The sequence below is a fragment of the Brachyistius frenatus genome, unplaced genomic scaffold, assembly GCF_029030835.1.
Source record: "Brachyistius frenatus isolate BFR_SWC_R1_liver_20210118 unplaced genomic scaffold, ASM2903083v1 Contig_49, whole genome shotgun sequence".
In the NCBI taxonomy this organism is placed as follows: Eukaryota; Metazoa; Chordata; class Actinopteri; family Embiotocidae; genus Brachyistius; species Brachyistius frenatus.
In genome coordinates, this window is record NW_027210648.1 from 476352 (window position 1) to 498599 (window position 22248).

The following is a 22248-nucleotide window of genomic DNA, read 5'->3' on the forward strand; positions in this document are numbered from 1 at the left end:
AGGGAGCTGCAGCAGATAGTGTAGTAAACTGTGTAGAACTTGGAGCGAGTATTCACACACGCTGCTAAAATACCACACCAACTTCGCCCACAGTGTTGTTTTGTTCTAAAACAGTGTGAATGTACAGCCGAGATAAGAACGACTTTGATACTCGCATCCACCGGAGCTACTTCAACTTCAACCAAGTTTACTCGGGCATTTTCTGAAGACTGCATGGTACGTCCGCTTGTTTTCAACGGCTGACGCTTTGACTTGTTACCGCTCAGCTTATCTCCAAACGAGTATGCTTGATTAAAAGACAGCCGACTCATGATGTGTCTGTGGATAGTGTAAAACTGCTCCTTTTCAGCTTGTTCTGTTTACTTAACCGCCCGTTAACTCCAGCTGAACATCTGTGTCATGAATCTGTTGACATGCAGATCTTCTTCCTCTGTCTTGAAGCTATTGCCCTTACAGTTACTCTTGTTTATGTTTTGGTTTTTCCCCCCTGTTTTGGTCGCGTCTATCAAAAAAGGGGGAAAACATGAAACACAAACAAACAGTGTCTTTGCAGTAAGGAATTCCCTTCGAATAGATAACAGCATGACGTATGTGTGTGTGTGTGTGTGTGTGTGTGTGTGTGTGTGTGTGTGTGTGTGTGTGTGTGTGTGTGTGTGTGTTTGCACTCAGTCGTTGGCAGTCCACGCGCTCCTGTAAGGTGACAAGTAAATGACAGTGGAATAATGGCTGCCATATTTTGTGTGTTATTCAGGCAGAAGATGAGGTGATCATGTTTGGGATATTTGAATGCTTCTTTAGCTTACATTTTATTTGACACATTTTCTGTATTCACAGCAATTTCCTACATATTAATGACCAGTGCAGGGCTATTGCTGCAAATAACTATTCTTTTTTATAATTGGCAGATTTACTGATTACTCCCTCACCTAGTCTATTTGTTGTTTAGTAACCTGTGTAAAACATAAAAAAACAAACAATGAAAAACTGCCAGTTTGAAAGAGCCAAAGTCCTCATGATGTCTTGCAAATTCTGTCCCATTCTGTCCCAAATCCAAAGCTATTCAGTTTTCAATGATTTAAAACAGAGAAAAACAGAACATGTTTGGAGTAATAGGAACAATAAATCAGTCATCAGTAATTGACAAAATTAGTGCAGATAAATACAAAAAAATTCCCCTTGGGATTAATAAAAAATAACTATCTATCTATCTATCTATCTATCTATCTATCTATCTATCTATCTATCTATCTATCTATCTATCTATCTATCTATCTATCTATCTATCTATCTATCTATCTATCTATCAAGATGACGAAGTCTTACCATGTTTATGAAGTTTTGACATCTTTATAGATGACGTTTTATCGAGTCGTCAGGATCTCAAGTTATATCAAAATCTAATTATGACTACTAAAAAGTGTAGCCTAATGATTATTTGGCCTCTTATTGATCACAGAATGTGTGAACATTCTTAATCTGCGGTGACTCATTTAGCAAATGAGTGCAAGTATCAGGATCTTAGCTCAGTCCAGGATGTTTGCAGCAAGTCCCACCTCAATGTGTTTTTTTTTTTGTGTGTGTACAGACAGCACCATGACTTTGTTTCAGAGCTGTGTTTGTGTGATGGAATGAGTGGGAAGTTTGGTGGTTTATCAGCATTAGCCTGTATACGTACACACTGAAAGTGCAGAAGGGCTCATTTAAGATCATTCACCAGGTCTTATGATCACATGAACATTAAGATGAATTTATGAAGCTCATGTCAGATTAGTAAGTCTTACCATCTTACTCATACACCACAAAATGCACGCAAGATGCAGCATGTAACAGAGACATCTCAACCTTTTCTTGAGGCTCTTCATGTCATGTATGCTTTTGTGATGTCAGGAACATAGTGTATGCCCTCTGATCTTAACACTTAACTGCAGTGTATACGTACGTGATGACACAGATATAAGCCAGCCCTTTAACGTTGATGTGACCACAAATATGTAGCTTGGTTTCAGTGTTGCTCAGTGCGTTCAGTTCAGGGTCTGTATGTTCTGATGTACTTTCCAGATCTTCTTTGGGTGAAATAGTTGCTCGGCTTAGACGGTCAGGGTTGAACAGAAGTCACATGAGGTGATTTGAGTTGTTGCTGCAACAAAACCAGCACTGTGGCATTGAGCTTTTGGAGTGAAACCTTTACCTCAACCCAAAACAAATTCACAAAGTCTGTGTTTAAATTTTTCAATATAACATAAATGCCTTTCCACTAGCCCCGTTAATCATTTTACCCCAGTGCAGACTTGCTTCAGTATCTTGCTCTTCTGAGATGCATCAGAAGAGTAAGACACTAGTTTGTTTCAGTCATGAAACAGTCGATCTCCTTTGATTTGGTCTTGGCTTTTCATATGGTATTGCAGCACAGTTTACCTTTGTTTAGTCAGTGAGATGATGAAGGTCAAGGAGGGGCATAAATCAAACAGATGGCACTGGCTCTTCCTGACTACCTGAACGTGTAATATTTGTCATGATCTTCCAAAATGACTTGCCAGCCTCCTCAGCACCCACACTGTGAAAGGTCCTTTTGTTATGTGCAAGCTGCTTGCAGTGCAGAGCGATGCACCTTCGGTACTTTGTGCATCACTTCCCATGCACACTCTATGGTTGACCACAAGTCACACAGAAGCACATCTGTTTCTTCTACAATGCACTGTACTTGTCAAAGACGCTGCCTTTAAACTGTGCGCACACGGATCCTGTCATTGCACTTTCACCACATGGGTTTGACATCCAACGTGAGTTATAGTTAGTTTGGTTGCCGTAAAGAATCTTCAATCACTCAGGAAAGTACTTTTTTTGTGTGTGGAGACCACATCTTTCTAGAAAGATGCCCACCACAACCTGCTCAGTAGCACGCTAGAATTACTCAGAGCCAACATGATTCTTCAGAATAAGTTAGTACCAATTTAGTCTTTCAATAATCCACTTGATAATTGATAGACTAAATTGGAGGTGTATTGAATTTGGTAAATATTAAACTTTGACTTAAATGAAGTTATAAATTAGCATCAAACTAGAATTTGAATTCTCTGTATTTTTTTTTTTAAAGGAAATAAAAACTTCAATGATTCTGCAGCTATTGTGAAATCTTTCTCCCTTTTTTCAAAAGATTTGGACATATTTGTGGAAAGAGCAGCTAAATTGTACGCCTCTCAGTGTTTTTTTTTTCCATGGCAACAACTGAATGACATTTTAATGGGGCAGTGAGACACACTGATATCTTCCATGGTGCTCGTCTTACTATAGCTTGTCACAGCCTTATATAGTCTGTGAATGTTGAAAGACATTTCCCCCCCTTTCCTCTAACAAGCCTTGTTAGCCATTGACATGTAAACCATCTGTCTTTTCACAATATTCAACATTTGGGGTAAGCCATCATGTTTTTCAGTTTGTTGTAACCTAGTTAGCTTCGTCTTTTGACTTATTCAAACAAAACATTATTTTTGCATTCATGTTCATTTCAAACCTTGCTGATTCATCGACAGCTCTCACTAACTCATTGTTGTGTTTGTTCCACTACCAAAGAAGGGGACTTTGGCAATGTGGTTGAATACTGTGCTGAGTTGTATACCAGTTCATCTGGTTAGCTGGTGTTTACTTCACAAATCATATGCATTTTTCATACACTGCCATTGTGGTGCATAGCTGGAAAAACTGCCATGACTACTCATTGGGCTTATTCAATTTGTTTAAACTTTATTTACAAAGCCTCATATCAGAACATAAGTCACCTCCGGGCCCCCATATAGAGAGGCACCCAATAATTCATCATGTGAACTTCACAGATCTAATAGGTAACTATTATGTTGCTGTGAAAAGCTCTATATAGTAGCATGTGGAGTGTATGATGGAATACACATTAACCTATTACTAATTATACTTTTTTATACTGTTGAAAGGCATGCTGGGTACAGCTTGTTAGCTAGTCAGGGAGAATAACAGTCTCTTAACAGCTGCAAGGGCCTCCATTGCTACATTACATTCGAGAACAGAAAATGAAGAGAATGAAGAAAGAAACTGGAGATGCACCAGTGGGGGGACATCACTTAAAGGGACATTTTGTTTTTTTCTAGCCACTACATACGACAGGAAAAGCAAGCGTTCGAGCGACTTTACGAACACAATACAGACAGCCCTTTAGACATGGCTCATAATGTATAAAAAGTGGTTGCCCCCTTATGCTACAAAGGTAGTATACCCTTAAGTGGGTACTTCTGTTATAGTGCTTAAAAAAGGCTGGAGAGAAACACATAGCAATGTATTGCGATGTCTGTATTTTGCTGAATAGCAAACAAAGGAAGAACAGATAATTCACACAGAGTGCAATGGTGCAATATACATGATGACTTTCAAATGCTATTATATTCTATGCTCGTCTGATCAAATAAACCAATATAAAGTTATATAAAGACCCCTTTTAGCTGATGTCACACTGTAAGTCACATCAAACATTACATTTCTTAATTTGAGTATTTCTTGTTACCAGGTCAGTTAAATGAAACTGTACAAAGTGTGTAAACGTTTGGATATATGTAGTGTGTAATAGTACATGCATTTTTAAAAAAAAAATTTTTTACCCTGTCATGGCAGTGAGTGTTTGGGGTTAGATTACTGAAGTTAAAGCTTCAGGCAAGGTCATGCTGATCAGTGTAGTGGTACTAAGCTGCTTACTCAGGACCCCACTGGAGAGTCACAGTGTTTCCTGACGCTCTAAATTAAAGTGTGTTAATAAAGTATGGCATGTTCCAAAGTGCTTCACACCCAGCAAGTCAGTCATCCGTCCTACACTCCTTACACACTCTGACCGGCACCCCAGCTTGAGAAAGTGTGTGCAGCACCGTACTTTGAAGCATACATGACCCCTAATTAACCCTCCCAGATTAATCCCCTGGTCTCCAAACTGCTGCTCCTTGTCTTGTCTAATCTAATCACTCCCTTAATGTATACTACGATCCCCCTGGAGTTTTTTGTAATTGTTGCGATCAAACATGTTCGATTTAATTGGTGGAACTTAATATGATTTCTTTGCAGTAAAGTTGTGGTAAGTGGCAAAAATTGCAAATCAATGAAAAAGATTGAGTTTTATTTTTTTATTTTCACTACTTAATGAAGAAAGAGTCATTCAAGAAAAAGCTGGAAACATTTTGATTCTTGTCTTTTTTTTGTTTTCTGAACTTTCAGAACTATGGCTTTGAAAAAGTTATTAAAGTGACGTCGCTTTACAAAACTGTTTGCGACTGCAATATATATAAACTACATTTTTGGTCAAAATAGGGGTTTTAATTGATTTATAAATAACATTAATTCAACACATTTAAGAAAGAACATTTTAAATGAAATGCAGACTCATGCAACTGTAATGGTGTATAAAAGTCATGTTATTTAACATGTTAAATAACATGACTGTATGATTAGACTCACCCACAAAAAGTGTCACTTCTGGTTTGGCAGTTCTTTTTCTGTCAGTGTCATGTGGTTTGTTTGTTTGTTGCTTTGCTGATTGTAAAGAAGGAGTTGCTGAGGCCTCAGCAAAGCTTCTATTTATAACCTTTACTGCATAGAAAAATTGTGTGAAATTTGTTAAATTGCAAGCTCCCGCAACTAATGCAGAGATTTGTTGAACATGCGATTTCCTAGAGACACCACAACTGTAATATTAGGCAGAGACCAGCTCCTTGCTGTTTGTCTTTGCTCCAATTTAACCTGCTTCTTTTGGCTGACGTCTTCTGTTTTCGTTCACTCTACAGCTGGAGTTTGAAGGTGACTTCCTGTGTATCCATTCACTGGGAGGAAAACCTTTGTGAAAAGCAGGAGAAAGGCCGCTTCACCCACCTTCATCACACTGGAAGCTGCAGGATAATAAAATGGCTCAAAGATCCCCAATTCCCTTGTTACTTCTTGCAATATGTTGCCTGGCATCTGCAGGTAAGTTTCTCTCACCACTTATGCGTTTGTGAAACTAATTATCAGATATACATGACTGTTGTTCGTTCATACAGATACAATGTAATTAAATAGGTCAGCGTCAAAGTCAAAGCCGTGCAGCTACGATGTCAGGACGGAGTCTTGTAGTGCTGTGTTGTCAGACAATCACAATTTTGACATGCTATGGGATTTTCCGCCCTTTCCATCAGCATGCCTTTCTAGACAGTGCTTGTCAGAGTCGTAAGGAGGATTTACATTCAAAAAAGTGCTGACAAGATCAATCTCAGAATACAAACACTCAGCAGGTCTACATGTACGTGTCAGATTGGTTGGAATGAGACTCAAACACTGCCAAATTCTCATTAACATAGAGAACTGAAACAAACAATGCAAAGACAGAGAAAAGCAGGGGGAAGCTCCAACCTTCATGAGTAATGCTTGTAACTTACGCGCTGACGTTGATCAGGCGACGTGATTTGGAATACTCACACTCAAACACTGTGGTTGCACTCTATTCGCAGGCAACAATAGAATTTGCAGAACTTGTGTGCCTTTGATCATCCCTGTATCTCTGACACCCGAACATACACTTTAGTCAGTCACCACTATCTTTAGAGCAGGATGCAATGATGTCAGACGTGAAAACATAATAATTATAAGTATAATGTAAAATGTCCTCATATAAATAAATGTCATGTTTGTTACTTTACTTCTTAGTAATACCAAAATTCAGCATTGGTTTACTGTGCTTGGTAAGTTTACCAAAATATTTAATTTACTGACCTAAGCCTGACACTTGTGTCATTGTGATGAAAAATCTGTCAAGTCAGCTACCATCTGGCAAAAACCACATTAAGAATCAAGTGTGCTTTCTTCTTCTCTATCTTTCAGATTATAAAATGGTCTGTTTACAGAGATTGGTTTCACAATGTACGGCTCCGGGTTTGAACTCACTCCAGCTTTACGCTGCAACGTCCAGTGTTGTTTTTCTGTGGCAGCACACCAATAATTACCCAGAAGGTCCAATGCTACATTACATGCACTCCAAAAAAAGTGTGGTTTGCGTTTTTCATACTTTCAGTCCAAATGCTGCCATATGTTATTATTTCAAAAGTTCTTGTGTATTCTCTGGAGGTTTGAAGTGCACTCCAGAGAGTGGACTTCTGCTCAAACAATAGCAGTGTAGTCAGTCTATGCTGTGGGTAGAGCAAACATAATTTCTCCCACAATGCCAGGATCTCCAACACAATGAAGTCCCGTATGAAGTTTTCCTTTAAATTCTTCCTCATACGGCAAGACGCATTGTTATAGTGTGTCACGAGGGACCGATATTTACAGTCAGACATCTAAATGCCCTTTCCTCCAAAATGCACTGGCAATGAATGCACTTAATACTTTAATGATAAAGTTTCTGCTGATTACTTGAGGTATCCAGTCAGTTCATTTTTGAACGAAGAAAATACAGGTCAAAAAACACATTTTGGTCCATTTTCAGGGATAAGCAATCCGTCTACTTTTTCCCAATTTCACCTTTTTTTTTTTTTTTAACTGTCAATGGTAGACTCATCAGTTGTTTATTGATATTTTTGTACACCACCACGTCAGCCTCTCTTTTTCACCTCTCTTCGTCTTTTACTGCCTATTTCTCCTATCTCGCAGCATCTGTGTAAACAGTCACATCTGCCTTTAAAATTGTCAGGAGATCTCTTGCGTAATGCTTAGATTAGTCTGCAATGAGTCTCCTCTCAGCGTAATGCAATCCAGGATCTTAGCCTCCCATAACTCTTAAAAATCAGACAAAGAGCACCTTGACGTCCATATTTCAATTCTCTGCTCTGCTGCTTCACTCTACTTTTTACTGTTTATAACTTTCATCACTGAAAGTGTGTGGTTGCCTCTCCTCAACTTGCCATTATGGTAATTTTGTGAAGGATATATTGGGGACATTTGGTCTGAAATAAGGTCTTGCAGGAGTCATGCCATATATTAATTTGTGGCTCTTGCCAGAAACAACTCGAGCAGGATGCTGGTGATACTGAAGGCACAAGGCCAGGCTGGTAGCTCCCTGAAAAACAAACAGCACTATTGAGTGCAGAATTACTTTCTCCTACTCTTATTGTCTATCCTGATTCTGTGGGTTGATGAATGATGAGGCCATTGTTGTGAATTTGTTTTCAACCATTGATTGTAAAGCCACACTTAGTAGATTGTTACACAAAACAACTGGAAAGAGAATTTGAACTGTGCTCTTATTCACGGTCTGTATGTTCAACTTTCAGATTTACAGTAAAGTGAAGAACTTTCTGTCTGCATTTTTCTATGCTCTTGGCAGACAACAGTCACTACTAAGCCAAAAGTGGTTGTAACGTTTTTCTCCTCACAGTCGAGCAAAAGGTTTGTCTCTATATCCACGGTGCTTTCTTAAGGTCAGCAGTCATGACTGCCAAAAGGCATTGTGCAACCATTGTAATCTGAGAGATTGGGTAGGCAGGGGGAGGAGAGAAGCAGGCGCAGGCGTAGGTCTTCTGGTCCAAATCGACACACTCCACACACACACTATGTGCCAAACCGACGAAGTCCCTTCCAGCGTGCTAAACCAGATGTTGCCCTGTGATTCACGCAAGGAGCCAGAGAAGCACAGCACAGAGGCAGTGTGCTGCTAGGCAGAGTGGTTTGGATGTTTACATAGCAACGGGAGTTCTGAGTGTGTCTAATTACAGGTCTGCTCTCCCCCATGGTGAAGCCTTTATCTTAACAGTGCTGTCAAGAAGGAGGCAGTCATTGTGGCTCTGTGTCTGTTTACAGCTTTTGCTTGTTGAATGAAGGTATCCCCAGCATTACCCTGTTAAATTAACACTAGTTTGTAAATTGAATTGTGGAGTATTTACTTGGATTTACTTACTCACTGGCTTCACTCTTTTGTTCGCACAAACACACACAGTACAAGAAAGTGCACCAGAGTGAACTGCGGCAGACAGGTTTCTACAGATTGATCTTCCACGTTTGTCATATCTTGTCAGCCTCCGTTAGGAGTGCGCTTACGCAAATCTGCAGGAGTAAACCGAATTCCGCCCCTTTCTTTCTCTCTCTCTCCATAGTTCCAGTAAGCAGGCGTGTAAATAATTTTGGTCAGAGCCAGTAATGGGAGACAGCTGGGATGATCGTACGCTTTCCATTGTGTTTCACAGCTCTGTGAAAAAAAAAAAGCAGTGAAGCTGGGGAGAGTGAGAGTTAGAGTTATGCAGAGTGTGACTTCATTCAAGACAGAGTAGTAGTAAGAAATTTGACTCCCTCTGGTCAGATAACTTTCAGCAGCAGCTAGAAAGAATTATGTTTCACTATCACACTGTATTGGTTGAGGTCTAGTTTTTATTTCTTAAGTGTAGTTTTATCACTTTACAAAGAAGCCTGTTGGGTCTGTGACTCAGAAGGACCTGATATGGGATGCTCGCTGAAGGCCTCCAGGTGGTGTCTTTCATCAGACTAAGCCCCTCCTGGGGCCTCACCTTCCCCACTCCATTTCCACCACATGAGTATTGCTTTAAGACCTTGTCCCAGTTTTGGGAGCCTCCAAAGGCTTTTCCAAAAAATGACATTCTGTCCTTTTTCTGAGCTTAGATCACAAACACACCTGCTTGGAAATACTCAATTTTTCCACTTGTTTTTCAGAATTTGATTTCAGATACCTGATAGTGAAAGTAATTGTGTAGGCTGCTTTAAAACCCACTGGAATCAGCTGTTTTGGGAGCTGAAATATAGAATACTGTTATCTGAAGCATCAGCCCAAGAAAAAACACAATAAAAACTCATATTTTGCAGCACATGTATTTGTCACAAGTTTAGCATTTTCTCAAAATCATGTGTATGATCGATGTATCTTAGTTATGTTTATGGTTGTTTTTTTTTTGAGAAATTGCCTTCAAAGCTTATTTGTCCGGTGTCTGGTCTAACCAGCCTCGCACTTTCCGTTTGTTAACTGTCCAGTTAAGAGGCCCTCTCGGCATCAAGTCATTCTTCTTCTTTGCCCTCCCTTTCGTGAAGTTAAGAATCCCAGTGGAATGTAGCCTCTTCCACCGTGTGTGAACATACTGCCTTCCTTGCCCCTTCTCACCTCTCTGCCTCCTTCACTTGGGGCTCACTCACTGACACAAAGGCCCAGCATTGTTTAAGTCTTTGCTTTCTGTTGATGGCAACCTGCTAACAATCAATTGCCCCTCTAACACATCTGAGTGATGATGTTTGACAATATCACAGGAACCAAGACATTTTTGGGGCTGTTATTTGTTTGATGTAAAAATAAAGAAAAAGTCCTCGTTATTGAGCTAGTGACAACTCTCGTCATTCCTCCAACTTAGCGTATGATTTTTAAAGGGTATGGAAGGGTTTGTGTGTCTGTGTATGTCAGTTTAGATGTCTGTTGAGAACAGCCTAGATATGGCTCAACTTGGCACCTAGAGAGACTTTCATCTGGCTCCCAGGTAAATTACTTCTAGGGATCTATTTGAGTTCTTTTAAAAGAAAAGCTAACTAAAGTAAATCGGCCAGGCAATTTTGTATTAATAAATATATTTACCTATTTTAGTGTTTATTCTTGATAACAGCTGCATAATAGGCCAGCTGTGGTATGTTGTTGAGGTATACACATAGAATGTATACAAAAGAGGACATAGCTTCTGTCTCTGAAAAGAAAACCAATGTGAAAGTGCCTTAAAGCGCAATACCACCAAAGGTTGGCTAATCTAATTGTCTTTTTATAATATTTCTTTTCCACAAGTCATAATGGTGTCATGTGCTAAAGTCAATCCTTCTTATTCGTTTTTTGGTTCTGAAAATAATCCCATCATTAATTAGATATTAGGCCTCAAAAAGCAGTGTGTTTGGGTAACATGTCTGATTGACTGACAAGCCTGTGGTACAGTCAGGTTTCTGTTATAAGTGGGCAGGCTTAGTGTTCTCAGGTTCCCATTCAGATAGAGTCAGATTGAGTGATCGCTCCTCCCCAGGTTGTTTGGATATGGTCGCTTCTAGGTCCAAAATAGCAAGATGGTGACGGCCAAAATACCGGACTTGAGGCTTCAGAGTGGCAGTTCACAAACCAATTGGTGACATTACGGTTGGTTGTCACTTGGTTATCGCTGGGTTATATCTGATATTTGGTTGGAGTTAAATGGAACAGTCTGAGGACTAGCTGTGTGAAATGGATATGGCATATGATAAAGACTGTTTATATGAAAACCATTTTTTTTTTTTATTATAGAAAATGTTACTTCTTTTTTTTTTTTTTACAAAACCATCTTTGTGCACATGTGCAAAGAGCATATCTAACCATACAAAGGCCAAGACCTTCTTTTAACCAGCATTAATAAGCCACAGCCAATTACAGTCAAATTAAACATTCACTTGCTACAATGTAAAGCACTTAATTAAGTTATGATAAAAATCACAACTCTTGTGAGTTGAAAGCTCTGTCTCTAGTGGCTTCCGCAATATGTTTTTAATATAAAAAAGTAACTATTTTGCTTTAATTTACAGTATTGTGTAGACTACAACTCTACAACATGTTTTCTAACCTTTTAATATCACTTGGGCTATTACATGTTTGACTGAAAAACAGTAACTGAAATTCTAGCTTTCAATTTAACAGGGTCCTCAGTCCATCTACATGATTGGCTTTTCATTACATCAAGTGGGTGGATTGAATTAAACGCTGTACATATAGGAGCTCTGGAAAGGCAGATGATCTAATAACAATGAAATCAACTGGGACAAGACAAATGACCCCAAGGTACTCCTCCCTGCTTTCCCTGCTGGGTCAAAATATTTGTGAATGTAGACAAACTGTCTATTCCCAAACCCCTACCAAGCTGCTGTCAAAGAACATGGCTTTTGGAGCAATCTGTGATTGATGAGAGAGATGGCCTTGGAGCAGCAGGACAGATATTTCTCTCCATTTCCCAGTGGGCTGCTCTGCTTGGGTACTTTTAGTATTCCATGTACACTTTGTTGGGTTAGATGATGGCTGTTGCACTCCACTTATGGTATCTCAATTTTCCTGCTACACCCAAGTTGAAACCATCTCACAGATAGGCTACGTGATATAATAATGCTCTGTAGTGCTGGGCGGTATACTGGTTCATCTGGTTAATTTCATGTACAGGTATTGTATGAATTTTTGATATGTATGATTGCATACACTGCCACACCATAGATGCAACAACTGCAGTAACCGTCCATTATGTAATGTATGTATTCATAGAACTTACATCTAGGTACGTACCTTTTTGCTGTAAGGACTGCTACAGAATTCTGTGTTGAGTGCATTGAGAGGAGACCCCTATTAACTGCATACCCTTGAAAAAAATGTGTCGAAAGCAGTAATTAAAACAACTATTTGAGGTTAGCATTTTACCGCTCCTCACGTGTTTGTGCTCATTAACAGATTGATATATGATGATGACTATAAAAGTTAATAAGTGCATTTGTTATTTAAAGTCTATTGTTAAGTCTCTGTATTGGCTTAGTTGACTAATACTGTATCAGTCGGTGCAGATGGTTCTCAGCCTGTCTTACATTTACTACTTTTTCAATATATGAACAGTCAGTTCTTGTTTTGTGACTGTGCTGACAACTTTTTTTGCTCTTTGATATTATAGATCCAGACAGCACATGTCAGCACCCATCAGTAAAGACATACAGTGCTCGAACAGCCAGTAAAGTCTTTAGTCGCACACATGCTCGGTCTCTCCCAGCTGTCTCACTTTACACAGTGGCTCCTGTGTTCCTCTGGGAATTAGCCTTGTCATCCATCTCTTCAAAGCCCTCTGATTTATGTCTGCATTTAGACATAAATGTACCCACTTCTGTATTCTCCACTTGCCCATGGCTTGATCTAATGCTTGTAATTGGTCATGTATTTTTTTTTTAACCACTGCTGGTGGTAAAGCAACAGGTGGCCACGACATCTTTCAGGACTGATGAATAAGAACCAGACTCACTGTTAGGAACACAAACATGTTTACCCACCTCTCATTTGCAAGATATATGAACTACTGAACAATTTTCAAACAAGGCTAATTAGTATTGTTTTAAATCAGTCCCTTACAATTAAATCTGACACTTACCATTACCAGCTGAAAGAACACCCCTGCCCTTTCCCCATTAATAGACCATTACACAGGTTCAGTTTAATTTATTAATTTAAATCTCTTCTTTGTTAGGTTAAAAGGAAAACATTTAGTCTGTTTTTCTTTCAGTCAATCAAATATTAACCAACTTCTGTGTATGTAATTAATATATAGCAGTGATATTGAATTACAGACAGATTTGAGGGATATCTGACTTTGGATTTCACACTTGGACGGGGGGAGTTTACGACTTCCCTAATGGAGCTCGGGCTCACCCCTGCCCTCCTCCCTTCATCCCATTCCAGCTTTCCCCTCTTATGCCTCCAGTTTTACAGTGCAGAGATTAATCCTTTCCATACGCAGGCCAGAGAAGTGAACTTACACTACCCTTATGAAAGGCTTTACTCACTTCCTGTAGTGCTGACTCAAGGTTCAAGGGTGAGTGGGCTGTGCTAATGTCAAAACTGCAGAGCTAGTGATTCTTTAGTCCAAAGCCCCTTAAGAAAACAAAAGAGGGTAGAATATTACGTTTATACATAAACTGGTTTGCTTGGTTCATGGTCCATGGGAATCATGCCCTGCAGCTAAAAGGAAAGAGACCAGAGGATTGATTTAATCCCGTACTTCATATTGGAATTGGCATATATATATATCGGGAGCATATATATTGAAATGAAGATGCTCCTCTGTGTTAGTTTGTATTTATTGTAATTAACTTGGCCTTATTATACCTTTGCAATATTGGAAAAATATTTTCAAAATGCATTAAGGTCACTTGTTGTCTCTCTTGGCTTCATTGTTTTTTTATGGATTGATTGTGTGTTGACATAGGTGTAGTTATCGTCAGTGCTGCTGACTTTCCTTTACATCAGAAGAAACACAATCAGACTTGCTGAAGGAATACTGGGAATTGCATGTGAGGATGTGTATACGCATACAGAGGGAAGGTTCTGTTTGTTTATCTTCGGAAATGGCTTTGTGGGAATATCAGATTTGTCCCTAACTGGCACACAGACTGAAATCACTTCCTGTACCCAAGTTTTGGCTCAGTGCCACACTGTCAGAGCATACAAAGAAACAGAGGCGTTTATCTCTCCTATGATAGCAGAGGACTGCAGAGATAAATGCATCTACCATTAAGGGTTCTACTTTAGTCTTCCAGTTTGAAATGTAATATTGTTTACTTTCCAGTTTTACATTCAGATGTAAATGTTAAGTATTTTTAAACACGGAGCTGAGCTTGTTTGATCTTGAAAGTGGACCGAAGCTTTGATGAAACACTATGAGATGGATGATTTTTGTAGATATAAAATGAAAAAAATAATTGGTCAATTAAAAAAAGATAGGAATTGGAAAAATCAACAACCAGCCAGCCCGAGGCTTATTTTGTCAGAGAAAGACATTTGAAGACTTTAGGCTGCAATACATTTTGGAATTTTGTTTTGTATTAGATGTGAAATTTTGTCAATATTTTTAGTATCTGATACTGAACACTCTTATTCTTCTGTTCTTTTTTTTTTTTTTTTTTTTTTTATCATTTAAGAGAAATACATTCTATTCAGTCCATTGTATTTGTGGGATGAACACAGATACCATGCAGCTAATATAAAATGTGCAATAATATGACTTCAGCCTGCATGAGAGCGTTAACTTCAAAGTATTAGTGCTCACATGAATATATTCAGTGCAAGTACAAACAGAACATTTCAGAGCAGTACAAACGAATTGCAGCATTGTTTCTGGCTCAAGGGCCTTTCCTTTTTTTTTTTTTTTTTTTTTTTTTTTTTAATGTTTTTGCCAAATTCGTGTAATTCTTCTCTCATCTAATGCCCTTGATGTTTTTTCAGTTATTTTATGTACGTTGTATGTGGCTGCTTTTGCTAATTGAAAATAACTCGTTCAGACAGATCTATTTCAAGAACTTCAGGCCAGCCAGTATTCTCCATAATATCGATCTATATAGTGATTGTTTTTCTTTTCTTAAAAGATGACAAGGATGCCCTTTAATAAGCTTGAAGTCAAGGGAAATTTGTGAAAATAAATCCATGATTTTTAACTATTCATTATATCCATATTTTAATAGTTGGAAATAACATTCTGCTGGATGTGAATAATAGATTTGAAAATGATATTAGTGTTAAAATCCCAAAGGAAGTTATTGTCCAAAAGGAGCCTGCCAGGGACTGTGAAAAGTATCTAGTGACATCACTGCCTGGACCTTACACTGTTTTAATATATCAAAATTGAGTATTTACACAGTCTTTGTCTCATTAATATGGTTTCCTTCGCTTCCTGTCTTACCTCTAATGCTATCACCGTGAAGCCTAAATATATTTTAGGCAATGTCGAATGATATAAGAATATGATTAATATCTTTTTACAGAAAATACATTTTGTTTCCATTTGGTCTTCTAATGCCAATATCGAGTGTTTCTGTTAGAATCCTTGTCTGTGTGTGTATATATATATATATGATACGAAAACCCCCAAAAAGGCATAACTGAAGAAACAAACATTTAACTGGGGGTGGTTAGGAGAAAAAGACGTAGGTTAAGGTGCATGTCAGTCAATAGTTTTAGTCTTTCCCATTCATATGTTTTACTCATTGTGTAGACTCAGCCACTCTGCAGGCAACTCTGGTCATGGATTTAGAAATTGACCACCATTAAAACTAGGAAAACTGTTTCTGCCAATCACTCAACTTTCAGTTTACATCCATACCTGTTCAAACTCATACAATAGTGAAGACTTTGAAGTAATCCTTATATGTGTTTCTCATGCTTGGCCAGTAAAGCTGAGCAGGCAACTCTTCAAATATAGATATTACGGCAAAGAAGTTACACTTTCTGAAATGTGGATTATTCACACATATCTTCAGCCCGACAGCACAGAAGATTTATACAGTCACAACTATTTCAAGGTGGACACCCAAGATTAGTCTTCAATTGGATCACCAATTCAATATCTGGCCATAAGTTAAATATGGCCACAAATTCCCTTTATGTTTCTGAGTTATGGTGGTAAATATTGTCCAGGAAAGTGTTGTTGCAGAACATTTTGATGTTACAATGAAGTTAAGCTTTGCCAATTTGGATACAAAATGTCATCACTTCACCATTTAATCCTGTTAGACACTTGTGTTAACTGTACAGAACATAAGTAGGACTACAGCTACACTTAGAACAAGTGTAGCTGTAGTCCTTACTAAAAGAAAAAATAAATAATATGTGATTCAAAATGCAGGGCATATGTTTTAGCTATTTTCACCTTGATCATGGTAACCAGTAAGTTGAGTATCAAGCTTAAGTGGGCTTGGGCAAAATCCAGCTCAAGCTTTTGTAACTTCCTGTGTCTGTGCCCACGTACATCAAAAAGAAAAGAAGGGAAAGTTTATTGCATGTTATAAAGTGTCTGCCCTGTATTTTCTGCTCTTTTCAATTGCACAGCTGAAACCCAAAAATTGGGTTTTTACACCTGTGACATTTGTCATAGTTTTTTTTCGGTTTATACCGGTGGCATGCAGTGTGTAATGAAGAGTAATTTGAATATTTTTGGCACCTGATCGTGGCCATATTCAGATCTATAAGGTTGATCTACAGAATTCTGAGTAGCAGCAAATAACGAGCCTCCTTTGATGGATCCCATTAGCTTAATAAAGTCTGATCTTTTTCTGATCCTTTGTTTGTTTGCTCCAGTAATGCCAGCTGCCCAAATCCTCCACTGAGCCTTGTTAACACAGGAACCTCTCCTACTACTGTGTTTTCTACGTGTAAAACCACAGGGCACAACAATCTGTTGGAGGTCAGTGGATGGTGCCCAATCAGACTGTTGTCAGATTGAACTGGTTTCTTTTTTCAGATCCCTCCCCCACTAATAAAGTGTCAAAAATAATACTATCATGGGAAGCCAAAGGAGCAGATTGAACTCAAAGGAGTGTGTTAAATCTCTGCAAGGCATTTTCTGCCATATTTTTCACATTGCAAATATTACAAATAAAAAACAGATATAAAACACATTCACACTTTCAAATTTTGAAATCATATTTTAACTTTTTATACAACTGTTACAATCTTGCATTTAAAACAAATTTTCAGTTATTAGAATTTGTAATGTGACTTGACCTCACAGCTGGGCAGGGGGCAAGCATATAGAAGATTTTGCTGTCTTGACAATGTTAATTTTTAGTCCTAAAGCAATGTCATAGAACTAAGCTCTTTGTTTGTTAATATTAACAGAACAAATTGTCATAATTCAGAGTTACAAAATGGGTAGTAATAAATCATTTTCATGTATTTGCTGAGATTACTACTCATACTTGCCTTCGTATACCTGTATAGTAAGGTTACTACAATAACCTGGTACTGTGGTATGATCTCTAAGAGTTTAAAACATTTTTAGAGATTGCTGTTGCTATGGTATCAGATTTACCATGCAATTTTGCAGTATCTCTTGGGTTATGAAGGTATCTGTGATAGAGTCTGTAGAATATCTGGTGTGCTCAGACTGGACTTGTTTTTTTGGCAGTGAACAACAGTTTCTCTCATTCCTCTGCTGTGGGTGTTTGGCCTGGCCAGCTAAAAGTCACTAGTAGCAGTTGGACAGGACACACTCTGTATTCCACCGTTGACCAAGGGAAAATAAAAAAGAAAGATGCAAAGGCGAGACAGAAGCGGGGGGAAACACCAGACAGACAAGGTGACAGCAGATGCAAAACTATGGCAGGGCTAACAGATGCTGGCCTTATTTCCTCCATAATTTTGTCTATCCTCTGTGTTTGGAGGCTAATGGTAATGACATATGTTATAGGAATAAAACTCTTGATAAAATAACTGAATTAGTTTGGCCTTTGTTTCATGAATGATTTGTGTTAGACTTAAAGATTTGATCAAATCAAGTTAAGACAAATGTTGCATTTGAAACTTTAAATGATTACTTCAAAAATGTACATTTTATAAAAATAAAAGTCTCTCAAAAGCTTTTCAAACAGCCTGCTGTCATAAGAGGTAGTTCGTTAGAGATTATGGCACATCTTCAAACAGTCGCTCATGGAAGTCATTTATGATATTTCTTAAAAAAAAACAAAAAAAACAGTTGTAGTAAGACAGAAAAAAGTTCTCAAGAGAAAAATTATAAATCTGACTTTCACACCATCCCCGTCATTGCGTGAACAGTTTTTGGATGTCGGGTTGTGGGTTTTCGACAGTAACAGGAATTGGATGAATTTCTGATGAAACCCCTTCAAATTCTACGTTATGGGAGAAATGGGTTTTAGATGCTGTTCACTTTTCCAACAAAGTTTTCTGATGACGCCCTGAGCCCCCCAAGGGCCACTAGAGGCTGAAAAGCAGCACCAAACGCCATACACACAGTACAAAGTAAGAAAATAGCTGGTGAACGTAAAGACGCATATTTAACACTTAAAAATCCTCTTCTTTTTTTTCCTGAAAAGGTTAGGAGAGACTTAACTAGTGCTAGAAATAATGTGGATATTGAACTTAAATTAATAAAGTACCAGTAACACATGTATAAATGACTGCTAATAATGTTCAATTAATAAGTCAATGCAGGTTGAAGTAAAAATGTAAAATTGGTCCTGTGATTCATCATAACAATCATCGTTAAATCAGGGTTTTTTTCCCCCTCTTCGAGACAAAAACATGGTCAGTGATATTCTGCCTATCGGATTATGTATTACAATGGCATTTTAGTTGAGACAGCCCATGAGGTGTTCAGAAAGAGGAGGGCTCATCCTCTGAGGGGCAAACATATGCTCAGAAATTTTAATTTCAGTCTGCCTGTGAGATTTAAATATTTTCTGTGTACAAGTGGAAATTGGAGGAAGATCATCCAACACATTCCTCCTCCGGGGAGCATCACCACTGTATATTACTGAAAATCCAAAGACTAGTTGTGCCTATACCTTGAGAACATTTTGCCCAAAATAAAGGCTAGATGACAGGTAAACGATACCATCGAAATATATTCTGAGAATAATGAATGTCTTTGGTTATTTCCATAAAACCCTGGATGGTATATCTTGCTCGGGAGCAAACTACTGAACCTACAGCGGGTATTGACTTTCTTAGACTCAAAAAAGCATGCCACATTGAATGCCCTACTTTTCTACTTATGTGATACCTTTTCCTCCCATATGCCTGTCTGTTCTCGTCTTTTTTAAAAATTAGAAAATCAGATCATTGCCCAACAAGTGTTGTAATCTTTTGGCAGTCTCTCAGAAAGGACTACGTTTTTCTTTGTTTGTCTGGCAGTTGTTTGTTATTCTCCATGTGTGAGGGGAAAAAGTGAGTTGAAGTGCCCTCAGACGTGTTTGTGGGAGTGAGGCGTGATGATATGGTTAGGGAGGGAATAGGCTTCGGTCCTCTGGGAGGAAAAAGGAGGGGGGTTAGGCGGGGGTTGAAATACTGATGAACTACAGGTTTTTGCCATTAGGCACTGTGTTTTTATCACTATAGCAAGACCTCGCTGTATTTACTATGTGTGCTCAAGATAATCTCTGGTTTGCGAGTGAACTCACTAGAAATAAGAGACAGCACAAAGTCCAGGTTGAGAATGTCTGTCAAGGGTTTGGGATTTGTCTCAAGAGAGAAATATGGTAACAATAAAGCCTCTGTGAGTTTCTCACAACAAGTAGAAGGCAGCTATGCCATACATGATCTCTGGCTTTATCTAGCTCATCTAACATAGGCTTATTGAATGGCACGGAAAGAAAAAAACAATAGCTATGTGTTCTGAACGAAAAATACTTTTCCCCCCAGCTGTACCCCACTGCTAGGCACTGTGTTTTTGGAGTCAGTCGGGAAGAATTTAGCATTGTTATCTAAGTTTCTTTTGCTCAGACTTAAATTATTTCCAAATGCTTCTTCTGATTGCTATTGGCAGCCTTTGCGTGTTTAGTGTGATGCATTTCAAATGTGAACGGGCCTCGGCTGGCACAAGGTTGTGGGGTAAGATGCAAGGTCTGACCCCGAGAAAAACTAGGCCACATACTTTCTCATAGTATCATGACTTTTCTAATGAATAAAAGCTGTTTGGTACGTCACTCAAACCACAGCAGCTTGTTTTGTGTCACCCTGACTCCATGTGAGATGTGCGTATCTACAGTTGAAGTTATACTTTGAATGTGTTTAAGTGGGTCACACAGATATAACACATAATGGAAGTTTACATTATAGGAACCTCTCAGGCTGTTGTAAACATTGTTAACCACCTGAAAGCTTGTAGCTGACAAAAAAGAAGTTGCATATCATACTATTGGTGCAATCATTTTTTTTTTACTACTCTGCTTGATTGACAGAACTCTGTAGAGAGATCACACATGTCCACCCAGATCCCCTTTTGCAAGTAATGTAATGATATATAATTTCATGGCTGATAAAGAACAACAGACCAATTACAGCTGACAGTGGTAATTGTCTGTTAGCGATATGAGAGGTGGTCTACTGTACATAGTGATAGTCCAAGCATTTGTTGTAGATATACTTAGTCATTGACTGAAGTGATTTACTCTGAAGCAAAGTATTGAATAGACAGATAGACTCATATTTCTACAGTATTCTTAGTTATTTAGAAAATCTCTTTCTTACTTATACATGATTTACATCATTTTGTCAACATCCTGTGAGACTTGATGGTTGAATCCTGTGCATCCGGTATTGTCCTATCACTCAGTCTTAAGTGGTAAAGTTACACCAGTGGCAGGCTGAATGCCGCATAACTGACGGATTAAGTCATCAGCTAAAAGCTGCAGCTTCCTGTATCCATTTCAAATAAAAAAAAACCCATTTCAAATTAAAAATCCCTCTACTATTTCATACACAGTCCATCCATGTATTAAGTTTTTTGACCTTGCCATGTTTTTTTCCCACTGCAGGACCTTTGTATCGTAGCCCCTGTGAGCTGCTGCCAGTGGGAAAGGGACACCCGGTGCAAGCCTTCCAGAAGAGCTTCACCGCCCTGTCAGGGTGTGCAAGCGGGGGCACCACCAGCCTGCCCCAGGAGGTCCACATCATCAACCTGAGAGGACATGCTCCAGAGGGACCGGACAACAGTTCAGCAAAAGTAAGTCATCTTTAGTAAAAGAAACTTTAATAAAGGAAAGTTGAGTTATATTTTCTATAACTACTATAACATCTCCTGAATAATTTGACCCGAAATAGTTCACAGAGAAACATTGCACAAAATCTCTAAATCCATATTCACTATCATAACAAATTGAAACTTCAAATGACAATGCAAATGGCAGATAGTTGTGAATAATTTTTTCAACATTAACAATAGAGTCCACAGAAAAATTATGTGCCTTCCATCTCTTCTTCTGGTGATTATATTATTCAGCCTGATAAAGAATGTAAGATCTGCTCCCCTCAATGTTTCCAGTGGCCTCATTTATTTGCTCTATTTCATTCTGTGAATTCTGATAATCACTGCCAGTCTGTTTCCATTTTGTTGAGAGAAAATTTCTTTCCAAAGCTATGATATGAAAGCCCAGTCATGTTAATGTGCTACTCTAAAGTTCATTGGCACATCCACATGAAATAGGGAAGATTGCGAAATGACTGTAGCTGTTGAGCTTTCAGCTAACATGCTAGCCAGATCAGGGTTTCTTCTTGGTTTCTAGGTGCTGTGCTAGCATTGGGGGTGGAGGGAGGGAGGATGGGCATGGATGGACTAAAAACTATACATTTTCACATACATCTGTAATTTTGGACTATTATTATTGCAATATTTATTCAAAAAAAATCTACTTTGTGCCATAAAAAAAGATCTGAAAACTTTTGTAAAGCTAGCTCTTTGTGAATGGTGAATGTTATCAGTTATTTTTATTTACTAAAGAGTTGAATTATAAAAAAAACCTGTATTTGTACATATGGCAAAATATTGTTTCTACAGCAGCAACAAAAATATTTACAACCGCAAAGTCGCCATGAACTCAATATCTCACTGGAAAGAAATACAACATGTCTAGAAAATAAAGGATATACAGTATCTAAAATCAAAATGTTGAGTGAAGAAAGAAAGAATTAACAGCACTAAAATTTGTCACTATCATTCATTCCTCCTCTTCACTTTTGAAATTTGTCATTTAAAAATGTGCATCCTGGCTTTAACACATCACAATTATCTGATGGATATC

The 22248-nt window shown here is 38.3% G+C and overlaps 1 protein-coding gene across 2 annotated transcripts in view; it reads left to right on the plus strand.

Annotated features, from left to right (window-relative positions):
• tgfbr3 (transforming growth factor, beta receptor III) overlaps positions 1-22248 on the plus strand; it is a 63760-nt gene continuing 41512 nt past the window's right edge. The window contains exons 1-3 of one of the 2 annotated variants that reach the window (XM_069703983.1): positions 1-216; positions 5793-5970; positions 20986-21173. In XM_069703983.1, the coding sequence (XP_069560084.1) occupies positions 5910-5970; positions 20986-21173 (249 nt within the window). In that variant the 5' untranslated portion in view covers positions 1-216; positions 5793-5909. Of the gene's footprint in view, positions 217-5028; positions 5087-5792; positions 5971-20985; positions 21174-22248 lie in introns of those variants that run through there. The other variant, XM_069703984.1, reaches the window with a different exon arrangement.